The sequence below is a fragment of the Muntiacus reevesi genome, chromosome 21 (genome assembly GCF_963930625.1).
Source record: "Muntiacus reevesi chromosome 21, mMunRee1.1, whole genome shotgun sequence".
Classification (NCBI taxonomy): Eukaryota; Metazoa; Chordata; class Mammalia; order Artiodactyla; family Cervidae; genus Muntiacus; species Muntiacus reevesi.
Window position 1 is genome coordinate 47,082,221 of NC_089269.1, and position 14,207 is coordinate 47,096,427.

At 41.3% G+C, this 14,207-nt stretch overlaps 1 protein-coding gene and 1 pseudogene across 1 annotated transcript; both read right to left on the reverse strand.

Annotated features, from left to right (window-relative positions):
* Positions 1-395: 395 nt before the first annotated feature.
* On the reverse strand, positions 396-1,082 carry KRTAP27-1 (keratin associated protein 27-1). Its single transcript, XM_065913633.1, has one exon. It carries the CDS (start codon positions 1,080-1,082, stop codon positions 396-398), a length of 687 nt encoding a protein of 228 aa, XP_065769705.1.
* Positions 1,083-13,273: 12,191 nt separating this feature from the next.
* Positions 13,274-13,875, reverse strand: LOC136152347 (keratin-associated protein 13-1-like; annotated as a pseudogene).
* Positions 13,876-14,207: the final 332 nt, after the last annotated feature.

The following is a 14,207-nucleotide window of genomic DNA, read 5'->3' on the forward strand; positions in this document are numbered from 1 at the left end:
TTCAACTCTTTTGCAACTCCATGGACTATAGCCCGCCAGGCTCCTCTGTCCATGGGATTTTCCAGGCAAAAATACTGGTGTGAGTTGCCATTTTCTTCTCCAGGAGGTCTTCCTCACCCAGGAATTGAACCCGAGGCTGCTGCCATGTCTCCTGCATTGCAGGCAGGTTCTTTACCCCTGAGCCACCGGAGAAGCCTAGCTTCCCACCAGAAATGCTCAAAAAGGAAAAAAAGAAAAAGTAAAAAATTTTCTCATTGGAGAAAATACAGGATAGTTCATTCACTCACAAACATAGGCAAAAATAGTTAGTGTTTAGAGAAATAAAAGATCCTATTTTTCAGGACTCAATTTGTGGAAACTAAAATCTGAGTCTCCCTACACATTCTGCAGATTCTTCACTCACTAGGCAATGACGACCCACCAGTAACACAGCAAGTTGGCTCGTAAGTGTTAGAAGAAGTTTCCAGGAGCTGTGACTCGGGTGTGATATAGGCCAAAGAGCCACAGGAACTGGATGCAGGGCTCTGAGCTTGGCACTGGCTGCAGTCACATTCCAGAGTCTGGCAACTCTTAGACACGTACGTCTTGGGTGGACAAGACTTCACCGTGTCCCTCACAGGTTGGCAGCTCTGGACCACAAGCCCCATTTGCTGGCTACTTCCTGACTGGCAAGGCTGAGAAACACACTCCAACACTACCGAGGAACTTCTTGACTGGCATGCTGTCCTTTCACAGGGCTTGGAATTAGGACAAGTTGTTTGGACGACTCTGGAGAGACAGACATTTTGCACACAGCTCTCCTCTCTGTGTAATTCCCGTTCACCTCTGGGTGCTATGCAGCTGGTGGTTTTCCTACAGGTTTCTGGAAAGTTGCCCAGGAGCCAGGTCCTGCTGTAGCAACTGCTGGGTAAAAAGAATCCATCTTCAAAGTCTGTAACATTTGATTCATGTACGATGGCAGAGAGAGGTGGGGCATTGTAGAAGTTCTTGAGCGACTGGACAGGTCTCTGGGTCATATTGTGAAAATCCTTGATTGAGTTGGTCCAAGGGACCCAACATGTTGGTCTGAAGATCCAGTTCATTACTGAGGAGGTTATATACTCTGAAAACTGGGTGTTGGCTTCTTCTCATGACTCTTGCTGCTTCATTGCTTAAGCTTACTGGAAGGATAGCATCTCATTAGTACTTTGCTTAGTTATATATGAGGATGATGTTTTATTAACGAAGAAGCTGGTCCACTTTGAATCTTCAAAATAGCTTTCATGTTAGCCCCAAAGCTGACTCATCGGGGTGGGGCTTGTCAAATATGAGTCCCAACAGGTCACCAAGCTAACATTTTTTTGTTTTTTTCCTTAGTCACCGTGACTCTCCATATTGGTAAATGAACTATAAGGAATATATGTAGAAATCGCCAATTGAATAATGATTAATATTCAGCACTGGCATTTTGAGAAATGGCACCTTAGCAGAACTTGATATTATAATCAAAACATTTTTCAGTAAGAGGTTGACTTGATTGAAATTGCCCTCATTCTCCTTCGAACTCTTCACCCAAAGTATTGAATTTGACCATTGCCCTATAAACATCTTTCCCTTTGTCTAACATTTCATTCCCCTCATCTTACTGAAAGTGAAATTTAAATGTTAACTCTTTTTAAAGCTTTCCCCTGATTTTCCTGGTTAGATGTTATTACTTATTCTTCTGAATTAGCAATGGGTTCTGACACATTCATTGTTTTATTATATTTTACACCAAGTAGTACATTTACCTTGTGCTTGATAATCTGCCTTTGTAAGAAACCTGTTTCAAGTATGCTTTCAGTTCAGTTCAGTCGCTCAGTCATGTCCGGCTCTTTGCGACCCCATGAATCGCAGCACACAGGCCTCCCTGTCCATCACCAACTCCCGGAGTTTATTCAAATTCATATCCATCGAGTCGGTGATGCCATCCAGCCATCTCATCCTCTGTCATGCCATCCAGCCATCTCATCCTCTGTCGTCCCCTTCTCCTCCTGCCCCCAATCCCTCCCAGCATCAGGGTCTTTTCCAATGAGTCAACTCTTCGCATGAGGTGGCCAAAGGATTGGAGTTTCAGCTTCAGCATCAGTCCTTCCAGTGAACACCCAGGACTGATTTCCTTTAAGATGGACTGGTTGGATCTCTTTCCAGTCCAAGGGACTCTCAAGAGTCTTCTCCAACACCACAGTTCAAAAGCATCAATTCTTCGGCACTCAGCTTTCTTCATAGTCCAACTCTCACATCCATACATGACCACTGGAAAAACAGCCTTGATAGATGGAACTTTGTTGGCAAAGTAATGTCTCTGCTTTTAAATATGCTATCTAGGTGGTCATAACTTTCCTTCCAAGGAGTAAGCGTCTTTTAATTTCATGGCTGCAATCACTATCTGCAAGTGATTTTGGAGCCCAGAAAAATAAAGTCAACCACTATTTCCACTGTTTCTGCATCTATTTGCCATGAAGTGATGGGACTGGATGCCATGATCTTAGTTTTCTGAATGTTAAGCTTGAAGCCAACTTTTTCACTCTCCTCTTTCACTTTCATCAAGAAGCTTTTTAGTTCCTCTTCACTCTCTGCCAGAAGGGTGGTGTCATCTGCATATCTGAGGTTATTGATATTTCTCCTGGCAATCTTGATTCCAGCTTGTGCTTCCTCCATCCCAGCGTTTCTCATGATGTACTCTGCATATAAGTTAAATAAGCAGGGTGACAATATACAGCCTTGATGTACTCCTTTTCCTATTTAAAACCAGTCTGTTGTTCCATCTCCAGTCCTAACTGTTGCTTCCTGACCTGCATACAGGTTTCTCAAGGCAGGTCAGATGGTCTGGTTTCCCATCACTTTCAGAATTTTCCACAGTTTATTGTGATCCACACAGTCAAAGGCTTTGGCATAGTCAATAAAGCAGAAATAGATGTTTTTCTGGAACTCTTTTGTTTTTTTGATGATCCAGCAGATGTTGACAATTTGATCTCTGGTTCCTCTGCCTTTTCTAAAACCAACTTGAACATCTGGAAATTCATGGTTCACGTATTCCTGACAGAATGTGGTCCACTGGAGAAAGGAATGGCAAACTACTTCAGTATTCTTGCTCTGAGAATGAAAAGGCAAAAAGATAGGACACTGAAAGAGGAACTCCCCAGGTCGGTAGGTGCCCAATATGCTACTGGAGATCGGTGGAGAAATAACTCCAGAAAGAATGAAGGGATGGAGCCAAAGCAAAAACAATACCCAGTTGTGGATGTGACTGGTGATAGAAGCAAGTTTCGATGCTGTAAAGAGCAATGTTGCATAGGAACCTGGAATGTTAGGTCCATGAATCAAGGCAAATTGGAAGCGGTCAAATAGGAGATGGCAAGAGTGAACGTCGACATTCTAGGAATCAGCAAACTAAGATGGACTGGAATGGGTGAATTCAACTCAGATGACCATTATATCTACTACTGTGGACAGGAATCCTTTAGAAGAAATGGAGTAGCCATCATGGTCAACAAAAAGAGTCCAAAATGCAGTACTTGGATGCAATCTCAAAAATGACAGAATGATCTCTGTTAGTTTCCAAGTATGCTTTACATTTTTTTTTAATTCAGTGCTTTGTTTTTGATGGAAGAATGATCAGCTCCTACATTTATAATGCTATTATGCTGTACTTAGCATAGTTTCATACTCATAGCCCAAGTCCCAGCAGCAGGATTTCTCTAACGTATATTGTAATTTATTGAGTTCAGCTTATGACAGTGAAATGGCAGAAGTATATTTTTAGCCCAGCACTCTGGTCTACCTCTCTTGGTCTGAAGCAAACCAAGAACACTCAGGAACTTTGAACAACCCTTATACAAGCTCCTCTTTAATATGTGATGGACCAAGGGTATTATATACTTCAAAGGACACCTCTGAGTGTCCACATTCAGCTTGACAGGTTATACACTCAATTTGTGTATAATGTTTTTGTAATACAGGCAAATTATTTATAATTTTGCATGACCACTTTTGTGAGATGAAAGATGCCCTCCACATGAACCCTATAACAAGTCATTTAATGTTTATGCACATTTGTATTCATCATTACACAAAAGCTTCTCCTCTTCAAAGCAGTAAATGGATTCTCATTGCTCTTAAAAATGTGACCCATTCCTCTACAGCACCATCTAAGACCTGGTTGCTGCCTAATTTTCTTTCTCCAAATCTCATCACTCTCCTCTGCCCAGAATGCTCTCTTCTCCCAAGTCTTCACCTAGTTCCTTGAACATGCCAAGCCTTCCCTTGCTTCTGTATTTTGCACATGCAGTTGTCTATTTCATTCCTTCACTGCCCTCTCCCTTTCCATATACAGCTCCCTACCTCAGTTTTTGCATCTCAACTTAAATGCTCCTCTTAAGTTCTTTCCTTTATCTTTCCAGTTGAAAAAAAATCACATTCTCGGAGTATCATATTTTTTTCCTTCACAATACTTATCTCAGCTTATAATGATTTCGTTTCTTCGTTATGTCTTTGTCATTACACTGTAAGATCCATAAAGGCAAGAAATAGATATCTTTCTCACTACTATATCCTTAACTCTAAACGCCATGCCTGGCTGGTATATAATAAGAGCTCCATCAGTGTGTTTTGAAACATTAATTAATAGAAGCTGCTAAGTAAAAATTCACTCAGATTAGAGCTATAAGCCTTAAGGTATACAGTTCTGACACCGGAACATACCCAGGAATTGGCAAGGGTGCACAGGTTATAAAAAAGAAATAATAATAACCATGCCTGCCTCTCAACCACCGCTCAGTGAGATAGGAAGAAAATCATTAAGGAAGGCTCTTATTAGCTGAATCAATTATTTTAAAATAACATTTGCTTTCCCATAGAAACAACACAGGCAAATGTTTTTGAAAGCATTTACCAAGCAAAACGGCAGTACTGTTCACTGTCAGCCGAGTCCTGTTGCCAAATTCTGAGGGGCAAAGACAGGACACCACCCAGGCCAACATTCACACAATTGTCTCCAGCAGTTAACCTCTTTATTAACCTCACAATGTGTAGTAAATTAGTGCATACCCGTCCGGTTCCAAATCTCCACATGAAGACAGTGTTAGTTGTGAGTGGGTCTGTCATTTACGAATAAGGCAGTTCCATGAGTTCTTTTCTCTTTGGAATGAGGCATTAACTTGAACATTCTGCCTAGTTAAGTGTTGAATTAGCAGGTGTTCCAGTATACAGTTTTAATTGTAACTGGTGCTGAGTTTATAGAGGGAGTGGCCTGGCATATCTCAACAGAATGACGTAGGTTATCACAACTAGTCACCTTGGAATCATTTTCATTCAACTCACTACAAACTAAGCATTAGTTCTGTAGGCACTTGAAAATGATAATTATGTAGTGTATTTCCTAGAATTCTTGAGAAGTAAATAGAACAATTACCTGATGGCTTACTGCGACTGGATTCTTTGCTACTAAATCGTTGGAAAGCAATTTACTGGTCCTGAAGTCCACATGACAGCAGATGCAGTGGCACCTCCTAACCACCAGAGGGCGGAATGTCAACATTTGCAGGGGCATGCTGAGTCACTTCAGTCGCGTCCTACTCGGCTGCGCTGTGAACTGCAGCCGGTCAGATTCCTCTGTCCATGGAATTTTCCAGGCGAGAATACTGGAGTGGGTGGCCATTTCCTACTGAGATGATATGTATGGTACCAGGCTGCCTGCCACATTTTGAGGGATAAATGAGTGAAAGTATTTCTAATCAAATTAAATATCATCATACAGACCAGGATGTTGCTCTTGTGGCAACAGCAGTCTGGCGGTGCTACCATACTATAAAGTAAAGTAAAAGTCTTTATTTGTATTTTTAAGATTATGTTGTTTACGGCTGTAAATGTCACACATTCTGAAATCCTTCTAAGGGTTGGATTGTATTTATCATTTCCATTAAATGTCTAGCCAGCCTGTCTCCATCTCTCAAGAACTTAGCACACGGTTGCTGAAAGGTTGAGTAGTTTATATTGTTTTTATATTGCTTATGTTGCTACTTTGGACTTCTAATCACTGGTACAGCTGTATCAAGGTAAACAAAAATTTACAAATTAAAGTCACCCTTCCGCATTTAGAAAAGGCAGAGGAACCAGAGATCAAATTGCCAACATCTGCTGGATCATAGAAAAAGCAAGAGAATTCCAGCAAAACATCTGCTTCTGTTTCATTGACTACATTAAAGCCTTTGACTGTGTGGATCACAACAAACTGGAAAACTCTGAAAGAGATGGGAATACCAGACCACCTGACTTGCCTCTTGAGAAATCTATATGCAGGTCAGGAAGCAACAGTTAGAACCAGACATGGAACAACAGACTGGTTTGAAACTGGGAAAGGAGTACGTCAAGGCTGCATATGGTCACCCTGCTTATCTAACTTATATGCAGAGTACATTATAAGAAATGCTGGGCTGGATGAAGCTCAAGCTGGAACCAAGATTGCCAGGAGAAATATCAATAACCTCAGATATGCAGATGACACCAGCCTTAAGGCAGAAAGTGAAGAGGAATTAAAGAGCCTCTTGATTACAGTGAAGGAAGAGTGAAAATTTGGCTTAAAACTTAACGTTCAAAAAGTGAAGAACTTGGCACCTGGTCCCATCACCTCATGGCAAATAAATGGGGAAGCAATGGAAACAGTGAGAAACTTTATTTTTGGGGGGGCTCCAAAATAACTGCAGATGACTGCAGACATGAAATTAAAAGATACTGGCTCCTTGGAAGAAAAGCTATGACCAACCCAGACAGCATATAAAGTAGAAGCACTACTTTTCCAACAAAGGTCCATATAGTCAAAGCTTTGGTTTTTCCAGTATTCATGTATGGATGTGAGAGTTGGACCATAAAGAAGGCTGAGCACCAAATAATTCAAGCTTTTGAACTGTGGTGTTGGAGAAGACTCTTGAGAGTCTCTTGGACTGTAAGGAGATCAAACGAGTCAATCCCAAAGGAAATCAATCCTGAATATTCATTGGAAGGATTGATGTTGAAGCTGAAGCTCCAATACTTTGGCCACCTGATTCAAAGAGCCTACTCATTAGAAAAGACTCTGATGATGGGAAAGATTGAAGGCAGGAGGGGAGGGGGACCACAGAGGATGAGATGGTTGGATGGCATCACCGGCTCAATGGACATGAAATTTGAGCCAGTTTCAGGTGATGGTGAGGGACAGGAAAGCCTGGCGTGCTGCAGTCCATGGGCTCACAAGGAGTTGGACACAACTGAGTGACTGAACAACAACAAAGTCACCTTCAGGAACTTAATTCAGTTCAGTTCTTCCAGAATTTATTTCCTGCTTCCTTGCCTTAGTTTTACTGCACTGACCAAAATTGTGGCAAAGCACTAAGTTAATTTAAATCAATTCCATTTCTCCAATCAAGAATTCACTCATGTAGATGCAGTATATTGCAAAGAATTACTAGGCTGAGAATGAAAATACTTGACTTTTAACCCTGTTGATTCTATTCACTGCATGAATTTGGACATCACTCTACCTCTCTTGATATCTTACAAGATAATGATATCTGCAAGGTAATGGCAACCCACTCTAGTACTCATGCCTGGAGAATCCCAGGGATGGAGGAGCCTGGTGGGCTGCCATCTATGGGGTCGCACAGAGTCGGACACGACTGCAGCGACTTAGCTGCCAGGGTCTTTTCCAGTTATCACATTTTTCCCTGATTTTCTGTCAGAATCTTAATATCTAGAGTTGAAAAGGTATGAAATGGCATGCTGTCAAATCTACCTACTGATTGAAAACCACACTTTAATTTAGTAAATGAAATCTTCATTAAGAGTAGCTATGATGAGTTTTAAAGGACAGACAGAAGATTGAAGTTTGTAGATAATTAGATGCTATGCTAATAGCAGAAAGCAAAAGGAACCACAGAGCTTCTTGTTGAAGGTAAAAGAGGAGAAAGAAAAAGTTGGCTTAAAACTCAACATTCAAAGAACTAAGATCATGGCATTCAGTCCCATCACTTCATGGTAAATAGATGGGGAAAAAAGTGGAAACAATGAAAGACTTTATTTTCTTGGCCTCCAAAATCACTGTGGACAGTGACTGCAGCCATGAAATTAAGATGCTTGCTCTTTGGAAGAAAAGCTATGACAAACATAGACAGCCTGTTAAAAAGCAGAGGCATTATTTTGCCAACAAAGGTCTGTATACTCAAAGCTGTGATTTTTCTGGTAGTCATGTATGGATGTGAGAGTTGGGCCATAAAGAAGACTGAATGCCAAAGAATTGATGCTTTCAAACTGTGGTGCTGAAGGCTGTTGAGAGTCCCCTAGACTGCAAGGAGATCAAACCAGTCAGTCCTAAAGGAAATCAACCCTGAATATTCATTGGAGAGACTGATGCTGAAGCTGAAGCTCCAACACTTTGGCGACCTGGTTCTAAGAGCTGACTCACTGAAAAAGACCCTGATGTCAGGAAAGATTGAAGGCAGGAGGAGATGGGAATGACAGAGGATGAGACAGTTGTATGGCATTATTGACTCAATGCACATAGTTTGAGCAGACTCCAGGAGATACTGAAGAACAGGGAAACCTGGTGTGCTGCAGCTCAAGGGGTTACAGAGATTCAGGCACAAACACAAGATGCCATGCATGCAGGTAGAAATCCAAAAAACCTATTTGAGATAACAAACACCTCAGATATGCAGACGACACTACCTTGTGGCAGAAAGTGAAGAGGTACTAAAGAGCCTCTTGATGAAAGTGAAAGAGGAGAGTGAAAAAGTTGGCTTAAAGCTCAACATTCAGAAAACTAAGATCATGGCATCTGATCCCATCACTTCATGGCAAACAAATGGAGAAGCAGTGGAAACAGTAGCTGACTTTATTTTTCTGGGCTCCAAAATCACTGCAGATGGTGATTGCAGCCATGAAATTAAAAGACACTTACTCCTTGGAAGGAAATTTATGGCCAACATAGACAGCATATTAAAAAGCAGAGAAATTACTTTGTCAACAAATGTCCATCTAGTCAAGGCTATGGTTTTTCCAGTGGTCATGTGTGGATGTGAGAGTTGGACTATAAAGAAACTTGAGTGCCAAAGAATTGATGGTTTTGAACTGCAGTGTTAGAGAAGACTCTTGAGAGTCCCTTGAACAGCAAGGAGATCCAACCAGTCCATCATAAAGGGTATCGGTCCTGGGTGTTCATCGGAAGGACCGATGCTGAAACTCCAGTACTTTGGCCTCCTCATGTGAAGAGCTGACTCAGTGGAAAAGACCCTGATGCTGGGAGGGATTGGGGGCAGGAGGAGAAGGGGATGACAGAGGAAGAGATGGTTGGAAGGCATCACTGACTTAATGGACATGAGTTTGGGTAAACTCTGGGAGTTGGTGGTGGACAGGGTGGCCTGCATGCTGCGATTCATGGAATCACAAAGAGTCAGACATGACTGAGCTACTGAACTGAACTGTAAATAAAAAGTGTGCTTCTCTGGACAGAAACACATGAAGAAAGAAGGAAAGTGTTAGTTACTCAGTCATGCCCGACTCTTTGTGACCCCTTGGATTGCAGCTCAATGGGCTCCTCTCTCCATGGGATTTTCCAGTCATGGGTACTGGAGTGGGTTGCCATTTCCTTCTCCAGGGGATCTTTCCCACCCTGCGATCAAACCCAGCTCTCCTGCACTGCAGGCAGATTCTTTACTGACTGAGCTAGGACTTCCCTTGTACACATGAGTCCATCTCAAAAAACTTTGTTAAGGGGAATGATCAGCTTCCTTTAGATGTTGTTGTTGAGTTGCTAAGTTGAGTCTAACTCCTTTAGATATAACTTTCTGTAAACTAAGTCAAGTACCATGTACACCTCCTCAGGCAATGAAATGGACATGGTAAAACTTTTAGGCTCTGGAATACTCAAAATTATGACTCTATAACCATTATATTGATCCTATGTGGAATATGGAAGTAAATCTTTCACCAACAACTCTCTCTTTCTAAAGATAAATAGATTCTCTTAGAATTTGCTCATAAAAGGATTCACACATAACAGTATTTCTTCTCTGAAACTATTTCTAAATAATTTTGTTTCCTGGAATATTTCTTGACCATTTAAAATTCAGTTATATCAGATTTTGATTCAAAGAGCTGAAAAGAGAAAAAATTAAAAAAAGAGAAAAGTTAGATGATTACACAGTGTCTGTGAAAACTTTAATGAGAAGTAATTTAAAAAAAAGAATAAACCAGAGTATCTTAAGTATCTAAACATTAACTCTCATATTTTCTACCCCTTTGTTCATTATGTCTTGGATGTGAAAGTGTTACGGTTTATTATAGTAATTATGCAATTTCTTTTGTTCCTATCCTCAGATGCTCTTACTCTGGCCTTCCTCTGAGGTTAGCATACAGTTATTTTTCTGCCTTTGTGCAATCCAAAAATGTGAATTTGCTTTTGAGTTCTTCCAGTTACCCTATGGGTAATGAAGTCGTGGTAATATGTCATTGAGATGGTGCTAAATCATTTATGATGATAATGATGAACAAAGGATTGAAGACTTTGATGACAAGTAACTGAACTAAATAGAGTTCAACTAGCAAAAATGAATGCATGCTTGATGTCACTGACATAATACATTCTTCATACTGACACCCTGGCTCCATCTCATTCATTCATTCATTAAATTAACTTTTACTGAGTCTTTACTACTTATAAAATTTTGTTATATTGTATATATTGAAAATGTAAGTGTAAGTACTAAACAAAATAATAGTTTAAATGAAACATTACAACTGGTGACTTTGTAATTAGCAAAATAAGCATATATAATGCTAGCATTGTATACAGAATAATCAACCCTATTGATTCCGTAGTCTATTTAAAAGACATGAGAGAAGAGATAGCATTGTCATGGGTTTTGAAGGTTAAGAGAGACGTAGCATTGATTTTAGAAGTATCAGACCGTGTAAGCGCTCAGATCTGCACCGTGTGTTTCTGAAAATGTGAGCAGTTGGCACTGATGGAGTATGTGTTGGTGGAGTGTATGTTTGTAGAGTGTGATGAGAAAAGAAAATGGGAGAGTGCAGAGTGGGTTGCAAATGGTCTTTAATATTATATTAAGGAGTCTTTATAGCCAGTAAAAAATCCACCTGCAATGCAGGAGACCCAGGTTTGATCTCTGGGTTGGGAAGATCCCCCAGAGAAGGGAATGGCTACCCACTCCAGTATTCTTGCCTGGAAAATACTACGGACAGCATGTAACCTGGTGGGCTACAGTCCATGGGGTGACACGACTGAGTGACTAACACTTTCACCTTCACTTTTCTTTTTTTCCATTGAGAAGGAGATTGTTTTAGGTTTTAAAGGACTGTCTCATTTAGGAAAACTTTAGTTACAAGTAGCTGAAATTGTAATTCAGCATGGCTTATATAATAGCATGTATTAGTTCACGACCAAAGTCCAGAAATAAGATGGTCTGGGCTCTGTTCCTCAGCATTCCTGTTGGTTTTACCCTCTTTCACACAATGGTTTAGTTCTCAGGCCATATGCAAGATGGATACAGCATTCCACATAAGATGTGATAAAACGGAGACATGTTTGCTTCAAAAAACTCCATAAGAAGATTTTTACCAAAAACATCTTTTATGATTACTCCCTGTTTTTCATTGGCTTAAGTCAGACCACATGCTCCATTCTGAACCATTCTGTTTCAGTAGGAACTGGGATTGCTAGATTCAATCCTGAAACCTGGGGCATAGCTATGTTAATATAAAAGTATAGGTGGATAAGATAGGATACACAAGCAAAATTCAGTTCTTGTGGGAGGAAGAAAGGAGAGAAAAATAGCTACAATGAACAATATGCTGCCCACATCCACTTAGATATCAATATTTTGTTCCCACTTAGGTATTTCAAATGTAGATTATTTCCCGAAACAAGAAAACTTAGTAAAGTATCTGTTATCCTATCCAAATATAAGCCCAAGATATCAAGTCCTCCCTCTCGGCTAATATTTCCTACTCATGTTGCAGCCTCATTTCCAGAAGCTGTCGGGAGAATTCTGTGAAACAGCTGGCCTTATACTGACCACACAGAAGAGAGAATGAAGGCTGAACATCAACATGACTCAGAGATTCTAATCTTTTTATTGCAGTAAGATGAATCTGTGGTTAATTTCATCCCTACTTAAGATATTTGTTTCATTGCCTGGGTTACTGCTGTCAGGTAATATAATGACCTCAGAATTTCATTAGAGCTCGCATAAGGCCTCCTGATGCAAAGAGCTGACTCATCGGAAAAGATCCCGATGCTGGGAAAGATTGAGGGCAGGAGGAGAAGGGGACGACAGAGGATGAGATGACTGGATGACATCACCGACTCAATGGACATGGGTTTGAGTAAACTCCAGCAGTTGGTGATGGACAGGGAGGCCTGGCGTGCTTCGGTTCATGGGGTTGCAAAGAGTCGGACACAACTGAGTGACTGAACTGAACTGAACTGAACAAGTCTGTAAAAGTGGTAAAGAACCCTCCTGCCAATACAGGAGACATGAGAGACTCAGGTTCAATCCCTGGTTCTGGAAGATCTCCTAAAAGAGGGCACAGCTACCCACTCCAGCATTCTTGCCTGGAGAATTCCATGGACAAAGGAGCCTGGCAGGCTACCGTTCAGGGGGTCAGAAAGAGTTCGACATGACCTAGAATGCAAATCTGTAAAAGGGTCCTATAAAAGTATTTTGACAATTCTTTCATCTGAAACAGCCTGGCTAGTACTTGCTGAAGCATCACTGTTGTCTCCTGAGCTTTTCTGCTTGGCTCAGACCTATGACTAGTTTAACCAAAGTTAAGGTGTCCTGATAAGGTGGTCACAAGAGAGTTTAGGATAATCTTCTGCCCGCGCTCTGAGTCCACTTGCCCAAAATTCCAGGGAACCACCTCTGTATTGGCAGGTAATTCTGCCAACCAGGGTGTCTGCTCCATAAATTAAATACTTCTTTTTAGTCAAACAACAGGAGGTTTGTAATTTTCAACAGACAGCCTCTTAAAAAACTTGAATGGTAAGCTTTATGAACTGGTATCATCTGAAATAAGTTTACTTGAAAGGAAAAGAGACCTCCTGCTCTATTTTTAACTAGAGAAGTGAGAGAGGAAATAGAAAACAGAATGTGTACTCTCTGTATGAGTACACATACAGATGAATTATTTTAATATTAATATGATTTTAAAAAATAATCCCTCATCTAAGTAGTAGAATATAGACTCTGGCCAGATATTAATATTAAAGATTAGCTTTGAGCGAGATAACTGTGAAGTCACAGTCTAGAACCCTTAAGAAGCTGAACAGTAATAGAAGCCAGATATAGAAGGTTGGTTGATCACAAGAAGTTTGGCAGCTCCCAGAAGCCACATACATTGGGTTGCAGAATTGGGATCTGTGGCTCAGGGAAGGGAAGCCACAGACTCCATAAACCAGGGGTCTGAAGCCACAGGATCCAAAGCCCAATGAGTAGCAGGTACTAGATCCATAGCCCAAGCAGTAGTGTCTGCTGGACCCATGGCTCAGGGATCCAGTGTGAATTGACTGGCAAGGACTGCAGAGAGTGGAGGTCCTTGGGTGGCAGAAGGACATCTGACACCTGATGGGTTCATAGCACGTCTCCTGACTGTCGAGAGAGGAGCCCAGCTGGCAGGAGCTGGGAGAGCAGAGGTCAGTGCTGTAGACCAGATTGCTAGGGAAGGAGGAGCCACAGGAGGAGACTGGTAGCTCAGGTGGTCCCCAAGGGAGCGGGAGGAGTAGCTGTAGGCCAACTTCACAGATGATGTGAGTTCAGCTGAATTACTGTGGAAAGATGCTCTGATATCCTTGGCTTTCCCAGGCATATTTATATATAAATATATATCTTCTTGGGAGGAGAAGGGGACAACAGAGGATGAGATGGTTGGATGGCATCACTGACTCAATGGACATGAGTTTGAGTAAGCTCCGGGAGTTGGTGATGGACAGGGAAGCTTGGCGTGCTGCAGTCCGTGGGGTCACAGAGTTGGACACGACTGAGAGACTGAATCGAACTGAACTGATATATCTTCACCCCATTGGGTGTGATGCGACCCTCTTCCTCCTCCTTGTACAAGTCTTGTCATGAAAATGGCTAATTAACCTAGGCTATAATTATCACTGAACACATGCATGTGTTTTCTTAATTGCAGTTCAG

Excerpts from the sequence above, each read along its gene's own strand:
- KRTAP27-1 (XM_065913633.1), bottom strand. The coding sequence starts at position 1,082 with ATGAACTGGATCTTCAGACCAACATGTTGGGTCCCTTGGACCAACTCA.